Source organism: Nelumbo lutea, chromosome 6 (genome assembly GCF_056320005.1).
Source record: "Nelumbo lutea isolate HS-2025 chromosome 6, American lotus-T2T, whole genome shotgun sequence".
NCBI lineage: Eukaryota > Viridiplantae > Streptophyta > Magnoliopsida > Proteales > Nelumbonaceae > Nelumbo > Nelumbo lutea.
In genome coordinates, this window is record NC_142689.1 from 73061108 (window position 1) to 73082184 (window position 21077).

The following is a 21077-nucleotide window of genomic DNA, read 5'->3' on the forward strand; positions in this document are numbered from 1 at the left end:
CGAGAATTGAGACTTAGAGATTGAATTTGCAAATATGAAAGATCTCATTGTAACTTCCATTCACTACAACAAAGCAGAGATGGAAAGAGAAAACAAGAATTGAGAGCAAAATCGTAATTGATTAATTTGAAAAATTTTAAATGTTTCATTTTGAAAATTTAAAAAATGATGGGTAAAATTATCTTTTCAATTTTTCCATTAATGGAGCTAACTGTACCAGAATTTAATCCACTGTAAAAAAACTTGGAAGTACTTTCAAATCAACTTTTAAACAGTAGGGGTGAATAAGTCAATTTCCTAAAACTTAGGGATAATTTAAGAAATTTACCCTATCCTAAAATTAACTATTTCTTGTATAAAAAGGAAACAAGTTACTTCTGCTAGAAAAAAATCCACTGCTAGACATTGTCCTTGGGTTGCCTTTAATAGAAAGTTACCAAGATAATAGATTATAGAAGTTTCTCTCCCAATTCCTCTATTAATTCCGAATTTTCTTTGAATATTTGATGCATCTTTCATTTCTTTGTAATGTGTAAAATAACTTCTACATCCATTATAATGTGGGGATTTATTTGTCCACTGTAAATATGCTGTCTATTTTCATGCAGATGGCATGGATGTAGGCTGTTGGAAAATTGGGCATTAATCCCAAGAAGGAAACATACCAAGCATATTAAATTATTAATTACTCAAACTAATCGACTCCTCACATTTCGCTATGCATGTGACATTCTTAAAACGGCTTTTTACATGGCAAAGAAAACTGTATCCATCAGGAAACAATCAACGAGGGCTGCAAGCATTACCATCTTCCTTCCAAGCTAGAAAAAGAAATTAGAGGCATAGTCACCAACGAAACACCTGATGCTGAAATGAGTATCTTTTAGCAAGACGTGGCGAACATAATTGGCTTTCAGTTTCACACAGGAGAAAAATTGGCCTTTGCTAGTATTGTAACCTGATAATTTAAACAGCCAAGTCCAACCTTCAATTGCTCAAAAAACTCATCCATTCTATATGATTAACTCTTAACTTCCAGCAGAGGCGAGCATCAAATCCTTGTACAAAAATCACCTAAGCATAAATGCTACTGCTTGGGTAAGGGGCAAATGTAGATGTTTTTTCCTGTAGTCTCCACACAAGCAAATGCGGAAGACAGTTCATCAGTTTATGAGTTTCCCTTGTCCAGCTTTGGGTGATTTCAGAAAGCAGCTGGGGCTCAGATGGTCTATGGAGCGACAACACCTGGTTTGATCAACAATGACTGTAATCCTGTAACCTAAAGTTTTGATTGTCAAAAGAATAATGTTTGGTCAAATATGAGAAATGGATGTTCGGAGCTAACCACCATGCAGTAATCACCTTTTAAGTATACATTATCTGTTTTGGCTGAGGACAAATGAAGATTATGAAACCAACTGTTTAACCATTCAGATAAAGACTCTTATTTAGATTCTCTCAGGGACAAGCCACATCAAACTAAACATAGAAACAAGGTGGTGTAAGTATCATTATCAAGTCTAAGGCCATGTGCAATATCCAGAAATTCCACCAATCATAAACCCCAGGAATACTCTAAAATGATCTAGTTCGGTAACATCAACACTTACACCTTGAGTCTGACCCCAGTGGTTAAGACAAACCACTCCTTACAAGGCAATACAAGTGTGTCAAACTTGTCAGAATAAACTATCCATGTTTATTCATTAGTTGAGAGAATTTAGCCTCCAACCAAATTAATGATTTATCTTAATTCTATAATGAAGATCAAGGGCTGTTACACAGAAAAATACCCAATAACACATGTAATAAAGCAATAAACTGAACTAAAAGCTCTCACTAGTGGAACCTTAACAGTTTAGCCAATTTCGAACCTTTGGAAAGGGCCAAAAGTTTTGCTCCAAGTGAATCTCCCACTACAATTGGATCGGAATATAAAGCTACTACCTTTCCTTCCCCATCCCTAAAAGCTCTCCCAATACCTGAGGGTTTTGGGTTTCCAAATGGAACTTCCATCAAAGTTAAGCTTAAGTCTTTGAAGGGGCCCAAGTCCGGGACCACAGCCTTGATAGTCAAGTATTTGTTGCTGCATTCCCACCCCCTGATTATTTCTTGCACTGAAAAATCCTTGAATAGTTCACTTATCTTCACCTAATGTGTTACTTTAATGATAGCTTTCAATCAATTCCTCCAACTTGGTTAATCCTTGGAAGATACAATTATTTTAGTTGATAGTCAATGCTGTAAAACAGTGTGTTTAATCAATAGAAAAATAGTAGAAAATAAACCTGAAACAACAAAGAAGAGAGGAGATCGTAGCTCTCTCTCAGCTACTTTCTCTGTTTTATTAGATCAAACATAACAAAAGCAAAGATTACGAGAATGCCCCCAGTAGGGTGGCTGCTAGAATAAACCAATGAAAGAAATAAAAAGGGCATTAGGTCCATAACAACTAAAGTCCAACAATGATAAAAAAAGGAAGGGGCAACTAGAGAGCTGTCCGGCCCAATATCTCAACAATTTCTTTCTTCCCAAACTGTCCACAGTATTGCTGCTCTACTGTCTCTCCACATGACCCTTCCCCTCTTCTTTAACGAAGGAGGCTTGCATTAAACAAAGTTGCTACAGAAAGCGGAGGCGACCATCTGCAACCAATGAGGGAGGAAAACCAATCCCAAATATTTGAAATAAAAGAATGGAGATTAGTAGGTGCGCAGCTGACTCACCACAAGTATAACAAACGATGCAAACATGAGAGGAGAGACACCAATTAGGCCTTCTCTTCTAAAGCACATCACAAGTGTTAAGCTTATTAAGAGTTGCTTCCCAGCAAAAAAACACCTAATTTTTGGAGGCACAGGATTACGTCACATCTTTGGCTGGAAAAGACAAAGTGTGACTAGGTGAGTGAAAAAAGAGTTACAGGAGAACACTCCAAAAGGAGAGGCCATCCAAACATGGCTATCTGGGCAAGACTGGTCCAAGAAAACAGAACTCAAAAGAGAATGGATTTCATTAACAGTCCCCATTTCAGCTTCCTTAAGCCCTATTCTTTGACCCAAATCCCAGGAGTCCTCATTATGTATAGAAGTTTGATATATTAACACTGTAAGGGGGAGACTGCACATTCATTTGGCACCCCTATTATTCTGTTCTTTTATTCTTCCTCTTTCTTGGCTTTTACCTTTTTTTTTTCCTATTTTCCTTGTGTTTGGTCTTTTCTTATTGATTCACATAAACCTAGTCCTCCAATTGAGAAGAAAGGGCTAAGAACATGTTGACAAAGTTGCAAGAGCTGTCCATTTCCGCCAATTTTTTATCAGTAAAAATATTTCATTAAAAATTCATGAATTTCCCACCCCTTTTATTTATCAATAACACATTTCATTAATCAAACAGAAGTATTAATTACAAAGGAGATAAACTTTCTTATCTCCCCAACTGAGGCTTGAGCCCCCAAGAAATGAAGTTAAAATTACAACTGATCCCAGAACATAGATTTCCTCGCCACCCCTTGCTTTAACCCATCAGCAAACGAGTTAGCTGATCTCTTCACCCAACTGATCTTGATTTCCATGTCTTTAACCAGCCATCTATAAACTTTCTCTTTTTTTCATTGTTGTAATTCCATAATCCAGTATTGTCTTTATTCAGCCACCCTACAACCACCTCTGAATCCCCTTCAATTACAAGACTTCTTATATTCATCTCCTTTGCTCTTTGGACACCTTCCATAACTGCACAAATCTTGGCTCAGAGAGAATCACCCACCCCAATTGGACCTGAGAACAGGGCTGAAACATTCCCATTCTCATCCCTAAACACACCCCCAACCCCTGAATGTCCACGGTTCCTTCTACTACTACCATCAAAGTTCAGTTTAAAAAAACCAGAGAGGGGAGGGATCCAAGACAAGGTCAGTCCTGCTTTGACCTTGGCACATCTAGCAATCTCCCCTCATTTCCTTAACAGATCATCCACTGTATAATCTGTGAACAGCTCTGATGATTTCAGCCACTGTACCACCCTTATATGGATCATTTCTCTCAGCTCTTCAGCACTTCTCTCTACTTCAGAGAAAATCCTAGAGTTTCTTTCTTCCCATAGAGATCAGCATACCGCATTCCTTAGGCATCTCCACATAGTCCTACCCCCTTTCAGATGCCACCTGAAAAAAGAAGAAGTAAAAAGGCTCCCACCCCAGATTACATCATATTACAACTTTGCCCAAAACAAGAGAGCCCTGTCAACTCCCTGTTTTGCTAATACATCTGCCATCCTGTTGGCAGTCCTTACCCAGCTAAAAGTAGAATTAAACCTCTTTGATAGGGTATCAATTTCTTTTTTTGATAAGTTTTGCTAGGGTATCAATTTCCCTGAAGGCATGTCTGTATTTCCAAGGGGCTGAATTGATTTTCTTGGTCTAATTGATGACTAGTTGTGAGCTTCCTTCAATTTCCTATTCCCTAATTTTGAGTTGCACTGCAAGTCTCATTCCTTGTAATAGAGCCAATTATTCAGCCTGAACTGAGTCTCCAAAGCCAATTGGTCCCAACTCCTGAACACAAGGCTACTACTTTGGTTGTTTCTGAATACACCCCCTATGCCTGCTCTTCTTGTATTTTTTTTTTATGAATGGATATAATTTATAATTCAGAAAAGACAGTACAGGGAACTCAAAAGAGGCACGAGCTTTTACCTCTTCGGGGCAGTATTACATCAAATAAAAAACAGAATTAGTCATAAATACAATTACAAAGCAGCCCAAAATAAATGTTCCCTAGTAGCCCCCTGCTTAGCTAATCCATCCGCTAAAGTGTTTGCTGATCTTCCCTCCCAACAAAAGGTAACTGTCATATTTCTTGTAAACCAGTTGACTTTCCTTAATAAATCTTTGTGTCACCACATGGCTGAAGTTGGATCTGTCAACCATCCCACAACAATTTGAGAGTCTCCTTAAACTACCAGACGCTGAACTCCTAATTGTTCTGCAATCTGAATACCTTGTACCGCCACCAAAATCTCAGCTCTAATAGAGTCTCCTAATCCCACAGACCTGAAAACAAGGCTAATATATTGCTCTCCGTATCTCTTAGCATCTCTCCTATTCCCGATGGGCCTGGGTTTCCTTTTCTGCTGCCATCAAAATTCAGCTTTACCCATCCTTCAGGTGGAGGGGTCCACACTGCAGAAACCCTGTCCTTCCTTGTATGGCTGCTAGCCAACACTAATCAATTTCTCCAAAAATCATCAAAGGAAAAAGTATGAAAGAGGTCCATAGTTCTCAGCCAATGAATGGCCCCTAGTTAAGATGCAATCCTCAACAGCCTGAATGCTTCTTTCCTTTTCCTTGAATATTCTTGCATTCCTTTCTTCCCAAATTGTCCACAATGCGGCTGCTCTAATACATCTCCACATCATTTTTCCGTTTTTTGTAGGACACACAAAAAAAGAAGGATCGAATAGCTGACTTAAATCCATGGACAAATTCCACCTGCACCCAAACAAAGAAAAAATCCAACTCCAAATGGCTCTAGAAAGGGAACAAGATACAAGTAGATGGGAGCAATCCTCCCCATTAGCCCTGCAAAGTACACACCAGTCAGGGGATAAACACATGAAAAGTCTTTTCTTTTGCAAGCAGTCCAAGGTATTAATCTTTCTATAAAGCACCTCCTAGCAGAAAATAACAATTTTTGGTGGAATAGGTCTAAACCAAATCTCCTTGGTTGAAAAACCCCACTGACTCGGGAAAGAGGAAAAGGACTTGAAAAAAGAAGCACAAGAGAAGTACCCTTTTGGATTAGGGGACCATAATCTCACATCCAAACTAAGAGGGTCCAAAAAGGCACTGCCAAGAAGAGACAACAAATCTGAGACACTGTTAGTTCATCATCCCTCAAACCTCTCCGAAAGCCAAAATCCCAAGTTAAGGATGAAGGTGAAATAGGAGATGGAAGAAAATGAGAGAGAACTATTTCCTTGTAAAGGGAAATAGAATAAAGAGACGGGAATTGGTCCTTTAGAGCAGTAGTCCCCACCCAAGTGTCTTCCCAAAATAAAACAAAGTTACTAGAATTGGCATCATACCTAACAAAGGAAATAAACTAGCAAGTTGGCTAAGGTTGACTTGATTAAGGTTATCATACCCCTTAAAGAGATGTAATTCCTCTACCAATTTGCTAACCTCTTGGAGAATCTTTCAATTACAGGGTACCAAAAACCCTCAACCATTGGGTTCCCGCCTAGTGGTAGCCCCAAATATTATAAAGGCTTCACACCCCAAAATCCTAACTAGGGAATCCACCTCCTCTCCGCCTAGATTGAGCCCTGCCACACAACTTTTTCCCCAATTCACTGTAAGATTGGACTTCCTTTCAAATTGAAGCACTAGACTCTTTAAGTTCCGTAATTCCCCTTCCTCCCCGACACAAAACAAGATGATGTCATCAGCAAATTGTAAGTGTGTGACCACCACCTCCTCCCTACCAATCCTCCAACCTCTTATCAAATTGTTAGCATTGGCCCTCGAAATCATGGCACTCAACACATCAGCTACTAGGGTAAAGAGGAATGGGGACAATGGATCTCCTTGCCTAATACCCCTCTTTGCAGAAAAGAAACCCCTAGCTACACCATTCACCAATATTGAGAAATGACATGAAGAAATGCATCCCTTTACCCAACTGCACCATCTCTCCCCAAACCCTCTCCGCTTGAGAACCTCTAGTAAAAAATCCCAGTCCACCATGTCATAAGCCTTTTCAAGATCCAATTTGCAAACCAACCCCTTTTCCTTTCTCCTCCTCTTCGCCTCAACACATTCATTGGCAATAAGTATTTGATCTACAATTTGTCTTCCTTCTACAAAGGCCCCTTGATACGGTGAGATTAGAGACAGGAGGATCTTTTTTAATCTTAGCGCTAAGACCTTAGAAATGATCTTATACATGCTTCCCACCAGGCTTATAGGCCTGAAATCCTTTGGTTGGAGAGCGTCATTCTTCTTAGGAACCAAGGCAATAAAAGTTGCATTTGCTCCTGAGTTAAAATTGCCTCTCTCATAGAACTCTTCAAAAGCCTCCAACAAATCCTCTCTAATTATCTCCCAACAATCTTGATAGAAGACTGTTGAAAAACCATCAGGCCCGAGAGCTTTAGCTCGATCCATGGAGAAGATTGCATTTCTCACTTCTTTGGCCTCAAATCTTCTTTCCAAAGATTCCATTAAGACACTATCTTCCACCCTCCACTCCAAGTCCTCTAAACTCTCACTAGGTGTCCTTGGGTTGTCATACACTAATTTGAAGTGATTAACCAAAGCTTGAGCTATATCATCTTCCCTTGTCAGCAATTGCCCATCCCACTCCAATTTTGAAACAGAACTCTTCCTTCTCCTCCCATTTGCCAACGAATGAAAAAACCTTGTATTGAAGTCCCCTTCCTTTAGCCATTTGCACCTGGATTTTTGCCTCCAACTTATCTCCTCCTTCCTAAGAAGATCTTCCAGTTCCTGTTTCAAATTCCATCTTTCCACCCTACCCTCTTCCCCCAGCCTTCTTTCAGCTTCTAGTCCATCTAGCTCCTGCACTCTCTGACTTATTTTCACTTTCCTTTGCTCCAATCTACCAAAACCTCTTTATTCCAAATCTTGAGTCTAGCTTTCAGGAGTTGTAGTTTCTTGTAAAACCTATAGACTCCTAAACTCATAATAATCCTAGGAGTCAAACTGTTAGACTCATAATCGTCTTAGGAGTCAAACTGTTTGACTCAATAATCCTAGTAGGACTCAAACTAAGTTGTCATATCTTATTTCAATTCAAAGAAGACTCAATAACTCTAATCCTACTTATGCAACGACTCTGAAATTTTAAATATAAACAAACTATAACTAAACAAATTAAACCCTATCATTGTTCCCTACATAAAATTATAAAAAAATGACAAAAATACCCCTCTGTCCAAAAATACAGAAATACATAAAATTTCATAAAATCGCAATTTTGACTCTCCAGCTCCTGCATCACTTATGTGAGCAGGTTAGAAAGGAAAAAAAAAAGAAAGAGAAAATGAGTGTTGGATAGTCATAAAACAAAATGCCCAAAAAAGCAAGTGTGAAAAATTTGTGTATGTTGAGATGGATGAGTGGAAAAACTAAAAAAAAAAGATAGGATTATACAAATGGTCATTTGAAGGAACATAGTAGTAGTTCCAAAAGGTGACAAAAATGAGAAAGTAGACACTGATAAAAAAATAAAAAAGTAAAAAGAGAGAGAGAGAGAGAGAGAGAGAGAGAGAAAGTAGACTAAATATGGTTTGGCCACATCAATAGAAGACTATCTGCAACACCCGGAAAAAAAAAAAAGCAATTTATTGCAAGTTTAAGGAGCTAGAAAGGCTAGGGGAAAACGAAAATTGACATGGGTTGAAGTAGCAAGAACTAACTTAAGCAGTGTTGTAAGAGTTGGACCAGACATAAAACTGGAATGCTTGTTGGGTCATGGGCCAAATGGTTTGATCATGAGTCATAGAAATGCTATATAATTATTTTTGTAATTTATAACGCATGCATAAGTGTTGGTTAGATGTTTGCTTGTTTTTGGCTACAAATGACTAGGGTTCAAGTCTCATCATTCATGTTTTACTCAAAATACATAGATATCTCTTTATAATTAATAGGTCATGAGTTCAAATCCAACTATTAGCATTTTAAGTTTCTGGTGATTTAGTGACCTGGGCGGGTTGTTGAACCAGTCGAATCATTAAAACCCAGCCAGTTTTCAATGGTTCTGTTGGGTTTTGACCAATTCTACCGGTTTTCCAGAAATCTGAAAACTAGGATTAAAAAAAAAAAAAAGAATGGCTTCTGGTTCCCAGGTTTGATGGTTCGACCATATGGTCCAGTCTGAGTCTTACAACATTGGATTTAAGCACTCATAATTTAACTGGAGATGGCACTAAACAGGTCGGAATGGAGAAACAGGATTAATGTAGCCAACCTCATATGGTTGGAACAAGGGTTAGGTGGTGATGGTGATCTTTAAAATAGAATTATAGTTTAGAGATCCTTTAAAAGATGACCTTTAAAAGAAGCAAACCTGATCACTAAATGCATTTCCTTCACTTCCTCACCTTACAAAGGTTTCCATCCCATTTATACTCATAGGGTAGAATATGGTTATTACAACGAATATTGACTTCTAAGCTAAAAATGAAAAGAAACAAACTATATTCAAATATCTTCTAAATCCCCAAGTATTTCCTAACGTCTAACTGTATTCCTAACTAAACTCAAAAGAGGAAATAGCCTAAAAGACAACTCAATAATACACTTGACAACTAAGATAATTACCTGTTAACTTCCAATGGAAAATTTTATTTTCTTCCAATTTTCCAACATGGGAGGTTTTTGCAGACTTGATAGCTAAAAAGGCTGAACTGATCTTTATGAAACAAAGGGCTGAGTTAATAAGCTACATCCACAGAAATTGCTTCATGAAATTAGCTTCTAGTAGGCCCATGAATGGAATTGAGCCATAACAGAATCCTCTCTTTTTTAGCAATTTTTTGGCCCTCCATCACTGGTTTTTTGGGTATAGAAGTAGCAAAACCCACATAGAGAAAATAACCATGTATTCTTCAAAAAGCCTAAATCGATTATTCAATATAATCTTCGGTATAAAGTAAAAATGAAATAAAAAAAATAGGGAAAAACAATTAGTATATGAGTAAGTCAGGAGTTACTAGACTGGTCGAGATGGATCTCTTGCAGGAGGCTATACCTAGCCTTGTTGATGGTGGTGAAGAAAAGGCAGAGATGTTCTTCGAGGTCATTGAGCTGGTGAAGAAAATTAGGTTGGTTCTTGCGAAGTTGCTTCACCACCTCCTGAATAAGGAAACTGTCCTTCCCCCTCTCCAAACCCAGGCTGATAAGAAACTTGTCGCTCTCAATCGCTGCGTGCAAGCGGGCAACGAGGCGGTCGATGGTGTCAACGAAGTTGTTCAGGACGAAAGTCCCCTTGGCAGTAGCATCTAGCTGGGCAATATGCTTGAGCTCCTTCTTAGTAACTTTGTTCGGGAGCAAGACAAATAGAGCTCCAGCAACAAGGGCGGCGAAGGCATGAGCAGCAATCACCACGGCCGCTAGGACAACACCAATGGTTGTGCCGATGAGGCAGAGAGCCGACCCGGTTGTGGCTCGGCGAATGAGGCGGACCTTCCTGCGGGATTTGTGGAGATGGCAATCAAGCTGCAGCTTGAGCTGAGAGAAGCAATGACGCATGCTACGGAAGTTATCAGAGTTGGGGTGGGGAAAGGGATTCTCGAGACTGTTGAAATTCCGCAAAATGCCGAAGGCCCAGTCACACTGAGCTTGACTGAGTGATCCGCACTCAGAAGAGCTTAAAGGAAGGATATCAATGAGGTCGCCCAGAGGGGCGTAATGGGAGCGGGCGAGATCGATGCTACGCTGAAGGAGAAGGCACAAATGGGAGGTGTGTTCGCTGTTGTCGAAGTAGGCGGAGACTAGTTTAGTAAGGTTGCTGGGCCTGGCCCGGTGGAGGGCCTCCTCGACGGAGGCCCGGTCCGGCTGGAGGAGCTGTGCCACGATGTGGGATGATGAGACCGGTTCTTCCTGCTGCACGCACTCCACCCGGGAACCATCTTGGACGTGAATCTTGGACCATATCTCGTTGTAGGAATTGGTTTGGAGTGAGAGGATGTATTCGCTGGTGAGGTTGACTGTGGGTGATGGTTGCGCGCTGAATATTTGCACTTCCTCTCTTGAAGCATCTAGGGTTTCAATCGCCATCGTATATACGTACCAACGTCATTAACAATTTAGAAGACAGAAGTTGCAAGCTTAAAGCATCGGCGGCGCAATAAGTAGAACAAGTGACCAATAAAATACAATGGACAGATTGATTCGCACTGATGATGATGGGCTGTGGTGGGGAACTGGGGATGAAGCAAATGAACAATATCGACCGCGCAGTCGCGCTCGGTTGAGTGTTAAGAGAGAGAGGGAGAGAAGTGAGCACAGCGTGAGCGGCTCTGCTCAAGGCGTTGTTTTCGTGACGTTGTTTTTTTTCCGAAATCACTGATCCCAACCCGACCCAATTCCGTTCTCAACCTGGGCTGAACCGTCATTCTCCCATTCCATTACTGGGTTTTGAATGCATTACGAGTAGACCTGTTCATGGGCCGGGCCCAGCCCCGCCCCCGGACGGGTTTGAACATAGGCCCGCGGGCTTATACTCGGGCCAAAAAACCCGGCCCGTAATAAATTGGAACCGGGCTCGGGTTTTATTAAAATAACCCAACTCGGCCCGACCTAAAATGGGTTATGTGATTATGTCCATTTGAATAAATTTTTTGATTTAAAAGTTTTAAAACGTAAAAGAAAGGGAAAAAAACCATATTTTAGGCCCATTGTTCATTTAAATAGGAAAAAAAACCATCTAAATTTGTAATTCTAATTTGAATAGGGAATACTGTAATTTTTTTTATTAGTTCAGGCTTTGGGCTCGGGCTCAGGCTTCGGTCTTTTTATCAAGGCCAGGCTCGGGCCCAAATTATAGGCCCATTGGTTGAGCCAGGCTCGGGCTCGGGCCTAGCATATTTTCATTAATGATGAGTAAAAGCCCGACCTGAGCCCAGCCCGGCCCATGAACAGGTCTAATTACAAGAAAAGAAAAAAAAATGATAAATAGGTTGTTTTGACTTTTGAGGATTTTTTACTCTCATCACCCTAAATTTAATGAAAAAGCCTTTTGGGTCCGATTTAAACATAAAAATATCATTAAAAAATGTACGATGATAGTGTTCTCATTTTCAATCCGTTAAATAATAAATAAAACAAAGATAAATTTCTTAAGGGATTATAGTAAATAAGGGTAATTTTTTGCCCTTAATATCAATAAAAATAATATATCTAAAAATTTTCAAAAATATGTTAACTTTTTAAAAACAATATCAATTAAGGGCAAAAATATTATTCATCTTCTTCCTCCTGCAATCTATTCATCAGTGCCGCCACCTCCAGCAATGCCTCCAGCAGTTTTATCCAAGGTGAGCGGAGGCAGAAGTGGCGACAACGGCGCTGGTGGTCATTCTTCTACCCAACGCCGCCGCCTCTACCTCTATCTCCGGCAATGTTGCCAGAGGTGGGCGATGGCAATGCTGGTGGTCATTCTTCTACCCTATGCTGCCACCTCCGCCCACTAGCATTGTCTCCACCCACCTTCGGCAACGTTGCTGGAGACGGAGGTGGAGGTGGCAGCGTGGGCAAAGGAATGACCACCAGTGCCACCCACCTCCTGCAACGTTGCTGAAGGTGGAGGCAGAGGTGGCAAAAATTGGCAGAGGCATTGTCAGAGGCAACGGCAAACGGCAATGCCTATGAATGGATTGCAAGAGGAAGAAGATGAATTGTGTTTTTGCCCTTTATTAATATTATTTTTAAAAAGTTAACATATTTTTGAATTTTTTTATAAATATAATACTTTTATTGATATTAAGGGCCAAAAGTTGACCTTATCTGCTATAATTCCATTTTTTAAACTATCCTAGTATTTGTTTCTAAAAATTGGCATGTCTAATGGAAAGAAACAAAATATCAAATTTGCCATCTACTATTCTTCAAATTTTAAAATAAAACCCAACTAATGAACAATTCCGATGATGATGTTTGGCAAATTGCGTGTTTTGTCGCCAGAAGATGGTAAAGAGTGGGAGAGCAACAATGACGGAATAAAAGAAAAACATAAAATCAGTGAGTTCTCGCCAGAGGTGGGTGGGAATAAAAGGAGTGTTGTCACAATGATTCCTCTATTTTTGTTAAGAACACAATGAACAGTGACCAGGGATCTTATTTTAGCTCATAGAGAGAGAGAGAAAGAGAGAGAAATGGAAATGAAGAATATAGGAGAGAATGTGAGAGAGAAATTGGGGAGAGATTGAAGGGAAGAGGTTTCATCGCCACTGCTTCACTATGTCGTGAGGTAGGAGGGGGACAGTGTATATTCTCGGGTATTAGCTCATTAGGGGAGAGAGACAGTCGAGAAGAGAGAGGGTGTGAGAAGATGGAAAGAGGAGTTCGGGGGAGAAGTCGTCGCTAGGTTGCTCGGTTTCTGAGGTCGAAGGAGATGAAGGTGAACAGTGAAGTTTTCGGTCATTGTTTCAGTTCGATGGAGAGAGAGAGAGAGAGAGAGAGGGGGGGGGGGGGGAAGGAAGAGGGTGAAAGGAAGGCATGTCGTTGAAAGTTGCAGCAACGGCGGTGTGTCAATCCGAACTAACGAGGTAAATAGGGGAGGGTTTTGCAACGTCTTGCTTTGAGTGTTTTAGCCCACCCAACACCCACCACCATCTCCTACTCTCTCTCTATCTCTCTGCAACTGAAGAAGAAGAAGAAAGCAGAAAAAAAAATGAAATTAAAAAGAGCTTCTAAGTTTTCTTCTTGAAAAAAAATAAATCTTCTTTGAATATCTAAAAACTTCATCTCTGCAACTATAGAATTTGTTCTTCAGATCTGCTTTGAACTTCCAAATTTTCTCTGTTCTTTCCCTCTGTTAAAGCGCCATTTCTTCAGGCATGATGGATTTTTCACCCATCGTCTCACCTTGCACTTCTTTTTCTCTTTCTAGTCTGGTTCGTCAATGTTGTTCTATGGTTAATCATCCTAGCTCGATTCTTTTGCTTTGCTTTTGTTTGTGTTTCGAGTTTGTTTTGATGGTGATATTTTTTTTTTTCTTTGGCATTTCTTACTTATCTTATGAAGCTATCTTTTCGGTTCTCTAGTCCACATGAAAAATGCCAAAATTAATTGAATTAACCTTAAAATTCCAGACATAAAAGAAAAACTTGAAAATACAAAGAATAAACAATAAAAGGTAAAAGACTAAATACTAGAGATTAAAGAGTAAAAACTTCTAAGAATACATAAATGGTCCCACCTAGACTTGGCAATTAGGTCAGCAAGTTGACTTGTGACCAACCTGATTTTTCTGATTAGTGTTGGGTGGGTCATTCTCAAATTCGGGTGGCTAGATATGAGACCCCAACCCTATTTTTTCAGGTTGGGTTCACGGGTGGTCAGCTCATAGAAGAATCTTCCCTGATGCATACAAGTAGTGTAAGAAATGAAACAAGAATGCCTTGGATCTTAAAATACATAAATAATGTACATGATGAATTAAAAATATTAGAGAATAACATATAAACACATTATGAATAATAATATTTAATATATAAATAATAATGTTATCAAATATGATAACAATAATTCTAACACCATCACTCAAAAAACAGAGAACTTAGTAACAAGTATCACTTAACAAATATTATGTTGTTGCCATTTAATTAGTAACAAAATGCTCAAAATTATACACCAAGTTTGATTCGAGAACAAAGCATATGATTACTAACCCAAAATGCCTTGTAAACATAGTTCGACATATATAGCAAAGTCCAATGGTAATTGGTAAGCGCTGGATCAATATCTACTTCATAACTCGATGGTGAAGAGGACCAATCCAAGTAACACCTAAAATATGAAATAATTCATATTGCATCTACAATAAGCCAATAAAATTAGGTTCTTTGTGGTTTCTTGTCCATCGTTGCCATTTCTTCTTGGTGACTCGTAAATTTTAATCAACCCATATAAATGATTCCTTATGGTGCCCTCTTAGCAGGCATCAAAAGAACCATCTATAATAATTTACTTCAGTTTTGGCCATGTACACTGCTATATGACCCTTTCTACTGCAATTTCAAAACTATAGGAAGACATGCATAACTGGACCGGGCAATTTGTGGGCCCAAATCAGGGCCGGGCCTGAAGACTACCTAGGCCCAAGCCTGGAATTTCCAGACCGGGTCGGGCTGAAAAGATGACCCCTGTAATAGGACTAGGCTGGGAGATTGAATCAGATGGCAAGAACCAACTTATCAACAATAACCATAATATAGCCACTTTTTGCCATTTCAATAGTATGAACACAGTTTTGATATCATTGAATCTGTACATTCATGGAAAGCAAGACTTTGCAAATGAAACTTATACATGAAATTCTAACAAGAAAGCAGTTTGAATTATTGTTTAATGTAGTAATCACACAATAAACGGACAATTAACATTTTTAAACAGAACCATACATAAACATGTTACAATATGATGCCACGGGCAATGCAAACACTCCAAAGTAACAATGAACAAAAAACTTGTCCTTTCACCTTCGGATTCAAATAATCTGTCTTGACATGGCAAAAGAACACTTACCCTTTATTAAGCTGTGCTTGATCAAGGACAGTTTCACAACCGGGGGGGTTTGTACTACAATTGAAATTGCAGCGGCATCTTAGGAAGATGAGGATGAAGATGAAGAAGGGTTGAATGCTACCTGTTCTGCACATGTCAGAATATCATGGGCACCTCCCTGCTCTCTACCAACCCCCAGTAGATCAAGGTAATAGAGGTAGTGGGAGATAATGACGTTCATGGAATCAATGTCACCCTGACTGCACACCCGGTCCCCATAGAGAATATTCATGGTGGCTCCAAAACCAGGAACACGTTTGGCCAAAGTGTCATTCTTGGTAGGCTTCCAGTTTCCAACGAAGACATCATGGGCTGATGGCTGCTTCGGCTTGATCGGGTTCATCCACCTCCACATAGCAGCTTGGAATGCCAGAGTAGCATTCTGTTCCAGATATTCAGGATAGTTCAACAGATCCACCTTCAAACCATCCCCGATGATCCCGTAATTGTAGTTCCTAATACAACCATCATCATCATATCACCACCACCATCATCAGTAGCAGTGGCGAGAGCAGTAGTAGCAGCAACAAGAATAATATCTCGTAATCTCACTTCAGAAATAATTTTCTCACAAAATCAAATAGCTGATTTGAGTGCAAAATGAAATTAAAAGATTTTTTATTGGTAATGAAATTAAATGATTTCGTTGCTTTTCCTTTACATGTTAAAGCAGATGTTTAACACCTAAGATGGCGCCCTTTTTCGTTAAATACCAGACAGTTCATTTTTTTTAAATGAACTTACCTCCAATTTTCCTTAGCAAATTAAGACGGCGGTTGCACAAGTTTAAATGCCGTGCAGAACTAAATCTAAATTAATTCCATTTCAGGAGGCAGCCAAATAATATATTAAGAGAATTACTACTACTAGCTTGTATCCATATAATTTGACATCAGATAATGGAAGAAGAAAAACATCCGGAGAAGAAAAATTACATACCAGTAAACGGGCAACGCACCCCGGCCATAGTATTGAACTCCGGGAGAGCAAGGGTAGAGGTAATTGGGATCACAGTAGGCTTGGCTCGGGCTCATTTCATGGTTGTAGCAGAGCCCCCAGGCTAAGGGCCCTCCAGTGGCAACACCGTAACCACCTGAATCCAAATCGATTGAAGACAATGAGCACTGAAATCCCAAACATAATCATCCAAATCATTATTAATTTATGCAATACAAGACCAAATCTCCACTGTAACCATATTCTATTACGTATTTAAATTGCCTCTGAAGAGATGCCAATCATCTAAAATGGTATAAAAGAAAATACCTAAACATCAAATGAAAAAGAGATCTAATACTTAACAGGAAGTCTGGCTGCCAACATGCCCAAGGAAGGCGGCGATCTCCTTCATCTGCATAAGCTTACCGCCGGTGGTGCCAAAGCCGAGGGGCTGGAAAAGGGTGGATGCGAGGATGAAAGACTGGTAGTCCCAGAATCCAACGGCGTGAGAGATCGGGGAGTTGCGCTTGGAGAACAGGTTCTCGAACTGGTAGACCTGGAAGTAGTCGGAGATGGTTAGGTTGCAACAGTACTTGGAGCCTTGGCATTCCCATCCCTTGGTGCACACCTTCTCCTTTTTCCCCTTTGCTTCACTCACATTCCCCCACATGGCCATCGCTACCACCATTGCTAAAACGAATGATGTCCATTTGATCTCCATTCTAGGAAAATAGTGGATCAGAATCGCGTTTTAGATCAAATTTCTTCCGAGGAAGGAGAACCAAGAGGAGAACACAATCAATTGACCAAAAAAAGGATCTGCAAACCACGAGTGACACCTCTCAAAGGAAATCTTGATAAGGAGAAAGGTTTAGCAAAAATGAGAATGCTCACCTCACAGTAGCAGAAACTAGAAACTGAAGATTATATTCCCCCTCCTTGGTAGGAGGAACGTTTCTTTCTTTCCTATGTCTTGCGAGGAAGACAAAAGAATTAGATCAGGGCTCTTTCATGTTCTAGATGCTACCAGTCCCACATGCGTAAATCACCTGCAACTTCATAAGTTTCAATGGCTAATCTGCGGTTGATGGTGGATATGTCTTACAAAGATGTTAGAGAGTTAAGCAAAACCAGCTGGACAAACCTCTCATCCCATCCGTCATACCACCGACACTTCGTGAAACTGTGAAGTGAAAAAATACCAAGTTCTCTGTCGGCAGTGAGCCTTTCTAACGAGCTGTTTCCGTGTGAAATTGGGAGCCCTTCTAACGGAAGTGAGACTTTTTATTATCAATATATTTATTATTATTATTATTAATTTAATAATTATTATTGTTATTGTATTTAAATCATTATTATTATTTATTTAATAATTTATTATTAGGGAAATTCTCAATTAGTATCATGTAATTTAGGTCTATTGTCACTTTGGTCTTCAAACTTATAAAATGCAATAATTCAGAACTTTTAAAATGTGACAATTGAGTACCTATCGTTAATTAGTTGTTATGAGCCGTTAAGTGATATTAGAAAAAAAAAAACATAAATGCCCTTTGAGTATCATCTAATTTTCTTTATCAACTAGGCAAACATTGAACAAAATGAACAAAAAATTAATAGTCCCAAATGTTTGCTTCTTTTTTTTTTATAAATCCCAAATCCTTGCTTCTTCTATTCAAGAAAGTTGTCAATGTTTAGATGGTTGATAAAGAAAATTAGATGACACTCGAAGGACATTTATGTCTTTTTAAAATGTCACTTAAAGATAGATTAACAACTAGCTAATGACAGGTATTGGTAGGGTTGTTCACGGGTCGGGTTGGGTCGATTTACTATGGTGTTTCCAACCGACCCGACCTGGTCGGGTTATCTAACATAGAAACTGAAACCTACCCAGTATTAAGCAAAACCAACCTGGTCGGTTTGAGTCTGGTTGGGTCGGTTTCGATTCTAAATTCATCCCTGTGATAACATCTTGCTAATTTTAAAAATAGTCATAAATTGAACATCATTTCAACCATCTCCTATGATAAAATTTAAATGAAAATTTAATCACAAAACTTGTTCATTAATCACTATTCACTAATCCAAACTTTCTTGCAACCATTCAAAAAGTAGGTGGCCTAATGGGCTTTGAAACTTCATGTTTGAACTAGGAACTAAGTCGGTTTTGGTTTTCTTGTGTGAAAACCGAAACCAACCCGAATCATCGGTTTAGAAATTTGCACAACTCGAAACCAACCCATGCTGATGAAAACCCAACTGACTCGGGTTGGGTCAGTCTAGATTGGTCGGTTTGGTCGGGTTGGGCCTTCTTATGAACAGCCCTAGGTACTGGATTGTCACGTTTTGAAAGCTTGGATACTAAATTGTCGCATTTTAAAGTTTGGGGACCAAAGTGGCACTAGACCTAAAGTATAGGGTACTAATCGGGAATTTTCCCTTATTATTATTATTATTATTATTATTATTAGTAGTAGTAGTAGTAGTAGTAGTAGTAGTAGTAGTATTATATACATGGTTATAATCATAACCATATAGCATACGGGTCTTAATGGACCCGTTTTAAAATAATTATTGATGAGGGGTAATTTGATCCTCCAATGACATTAAGACGTGGCATCGCAAAACAGCTGGGGTACACCACGGCACCACGTAAGCATATCACCTCGGACACTTAACAACTACATCAATGACCTCGGGGCCACCCCAGTAGACTGAACTGTGAATAGCTAGATGGGACCTCAGGTCAAAGTATGATGCGACCTACTTCCACTAGACTACCCTAGTCTTGTCAAGACATTAGGCCAGCATGAAAGGTAACCCGCTTTTGCTGACTTGACTTGACTTCAGCTATCGACCTGCCAAGTGACCTCCTTAAGTGGATTATCATCTCCGACTTCTCCAAGATCATAATGCTCGACCGTTAGGCCCGTTTTTTTGCACCGTCCGCATTAGAATTGATTGGATGGACCTTATCCCTCTGTGTGGATCACGTATCTGGCTGAGAGATCTCCTCCAGACATGGCGGACATGGTTTCCTGAGAATCTCTGACGCGTTATAGGCAGTTCCTGGTTTCTTACGCCTATATAAAGGTGTCCCCTCCCTTGAAGAAGGGATGCACAATTTAGCTGTAGCTCTTTCGCTCTTCAACTCTCTCCAAAATCTCAAGTTCGCTAACTTGAGCATCGGAGTGCCTACCCCGGGTAAAGCAGCCCAAGCACTCTGAGCTATCCACCAGCAATGAGCACCAAATCACGCATCATCAATTGGCACCGTCTGTGGGATCATTGTATAAAAAGCCATGCTCTCACATCCATTCCTCAAGCATATCTTCAATGACATCCTCTAGCAACGCTCCCGTCAACAACAACTCAACAACAGGGGGCAGGACCAACCTACAATACACCCTGAGGTCCCCTTTGTGACTATTGGGCAGTTCACCATGCCCTTGACCTTGACAGGTGTCCCTGTCATGCAAAATCCCATCTTTCCCTTGCATAACATGAACGCGCCTCACCCTCCAATCTAGCCTTTAGCAGTTCCTATTGGGATTGATGTGTGTCAATTCAATGAATTGGTGCAATATATTCGTGGAATGAACTTACATACGAAGACTTGGGAAGAGCGAGTTGCCGCCATGGCAAGGATGCAACAACAACAACAACAAAACCAAAATGTTGGCTAGAACTTGCATGTCAGATTGAATTAGAATCAACAACCCGCCAACCATAACCAAATCCAGTAGAAGAACTGAGTTGATCCACAACACCAATTGGGAGTGAGGCCACTGTTGTAAGGCTTATTTAATTATTACTTTGTAGTTGCGGTTAGTAGGCTGACTTCAGAAGATACTGTCAGTTAGTTACGTTTCTTTTTTTTTCTTATTAGTTTAGTTATAGGGTGTGCCGCTAGGGGCATACTTGTAATTTTTATTATTTTTACTAAGTTAATATAAATAGAGAACTGGCGGTAGTAGTGATTTTTCCTTTCCTCTCAATTGTATCTCTCTTTCTTCTCTTTCTCTCTCTCTCTCTCTCTCTCTCTCTCTCTCTCTCGTCCCCCTCTCCATGAATGATTACATGGTATAAGAGCAAGGTTTTTTGGGTTGTAAAAGACCTTCGATCCCTCCTATTTTGAACCTACTTCGCCTTTTCTTCCTTCTTTAAATTCTTGGACGTGGAAGACAGAGAAACCCTAGCAGATTACTGGCGGCACCTCCTGTGGTTTTTTCCTTGGCCGTAATATCAAGGAAACCCTAGTAGGAGAAGGGCAATGTTGATAGAGACTCTCTTCCTTCTCTGTTCAATGCTATGAAGTCGATTTTAGGTTGGCACCTTCGTATAGGTACTGGACAGGTGTGTTCTTGTTTTTGTCTTTTTCAACCAATGGTGTGAAGGGCTTATTCCTTGGTTCTATATATTTGCTTGGATGCTAGACTGTTAGACTGTATGAGTTGCAGTTGGATTGATAGTAATATCTGCCTTGGTTGTGTTGGATTGATTACCGGGCTTGTTTAATGACTAAACCATCTCAGAGTTGATTTCAGTAGTGTCTTGTTCTCTTCCTCACATCCTAGAAGTAAATTCCTTGAGGGTTGGTATTCTGCTTGTGGCTGTTGTGTAGTTGTGTGGTGTTTGGACTGTTTTCAGCAGTGTATGACAAATTATGAAACAACTTCATCGGGGGTTACACCAACCTGCAGCACAACTGCTATGGGAGGTGAAAACATGATGTTTCTCATACCAATTACCCCTTTAAATGGTCTGAACTACTTGGAGTGGGCTAAAAGCGTAAAACTCTATGTAACGGCAAGGG

The 21077-nt window shown here is 39.8% G+C and overlaps 2 protein-coding genes across 7 annotated transcripts; both read right to left on the reverse strand.

The window, feature by feature from the left end:
• Positions 1–642: 642 nt before the first annotated feature.
• LOC148849650 (transmembrane protein, putative (DUF677)) lies at positions 643–11077 on the reverse strand. Of its 5 annotated transcripts, none has more exons than XM_088950447.1 (2): positions 9783–11048; positions 643–1245 (listed from the first exon to the last, which is right to left on the reverse strand). In XM_088950447.1, the coding sequence occupies exons 1-2, from the start codon at positions 10808–10810 to the stop codon at positions 1164–1166; spliced, it is 1110 nt and encodes a 369-aa protein (XP_088806573.1). In that variant the 5' UTR covers positions 10811–11048; the 3' UTR covers positions 643–1163. The 5 variants fall into 5 exon arrangements, with proteins under 5 accessions (XP_088806573.1, XP_088806572.1, XP_088806576.1 ...); XM_088950446.1 differs by having other exon boundaries at positions 643–1279; positions 9745–11048; XM_088950450.1 differs by having other exon boundaries at positions 1159–1279.
• A 3967-nt stretch (positions 11078–15044) lies between these two features.
• LOC148849651 (chitinase-like protein 1) lies at positions 15045–17528 on the reverse strand. Of its 2 annotated transcripts, none has more exons than XM_088950451.1 (5): positions 17403–17528; positions 17153–17307; positions 16622–17077; positions 16259–16412; positions 15045–15774 (listed from the first exon to the last, which is right to left on the reverse strand). In XM_088950451.1, the coding sequence occupies exons 3-5, from the start codon at positions 16977–16979 to the stop codon at positions 15360–15362; spliced, it is 927 nt and encodes a 308-aa protein (XP_088806577.1). In that variant the 5' UTR covers positions 16980–17077; positions 17153–17307; positions 17403–17528; the 3' UTR covers positions 15045–15359. The 2 variants fall into 2 exon arrangements, with proteins under 2 accessions (XP_088806577.1, XP_088806579.1); XM_088950453.1 differs by having other exon boundaries at positions 16622–16980; positions 17403–17508.
• Between the last annotated feature and the right edge of the window lie 3549 nt (positions 17529–21077).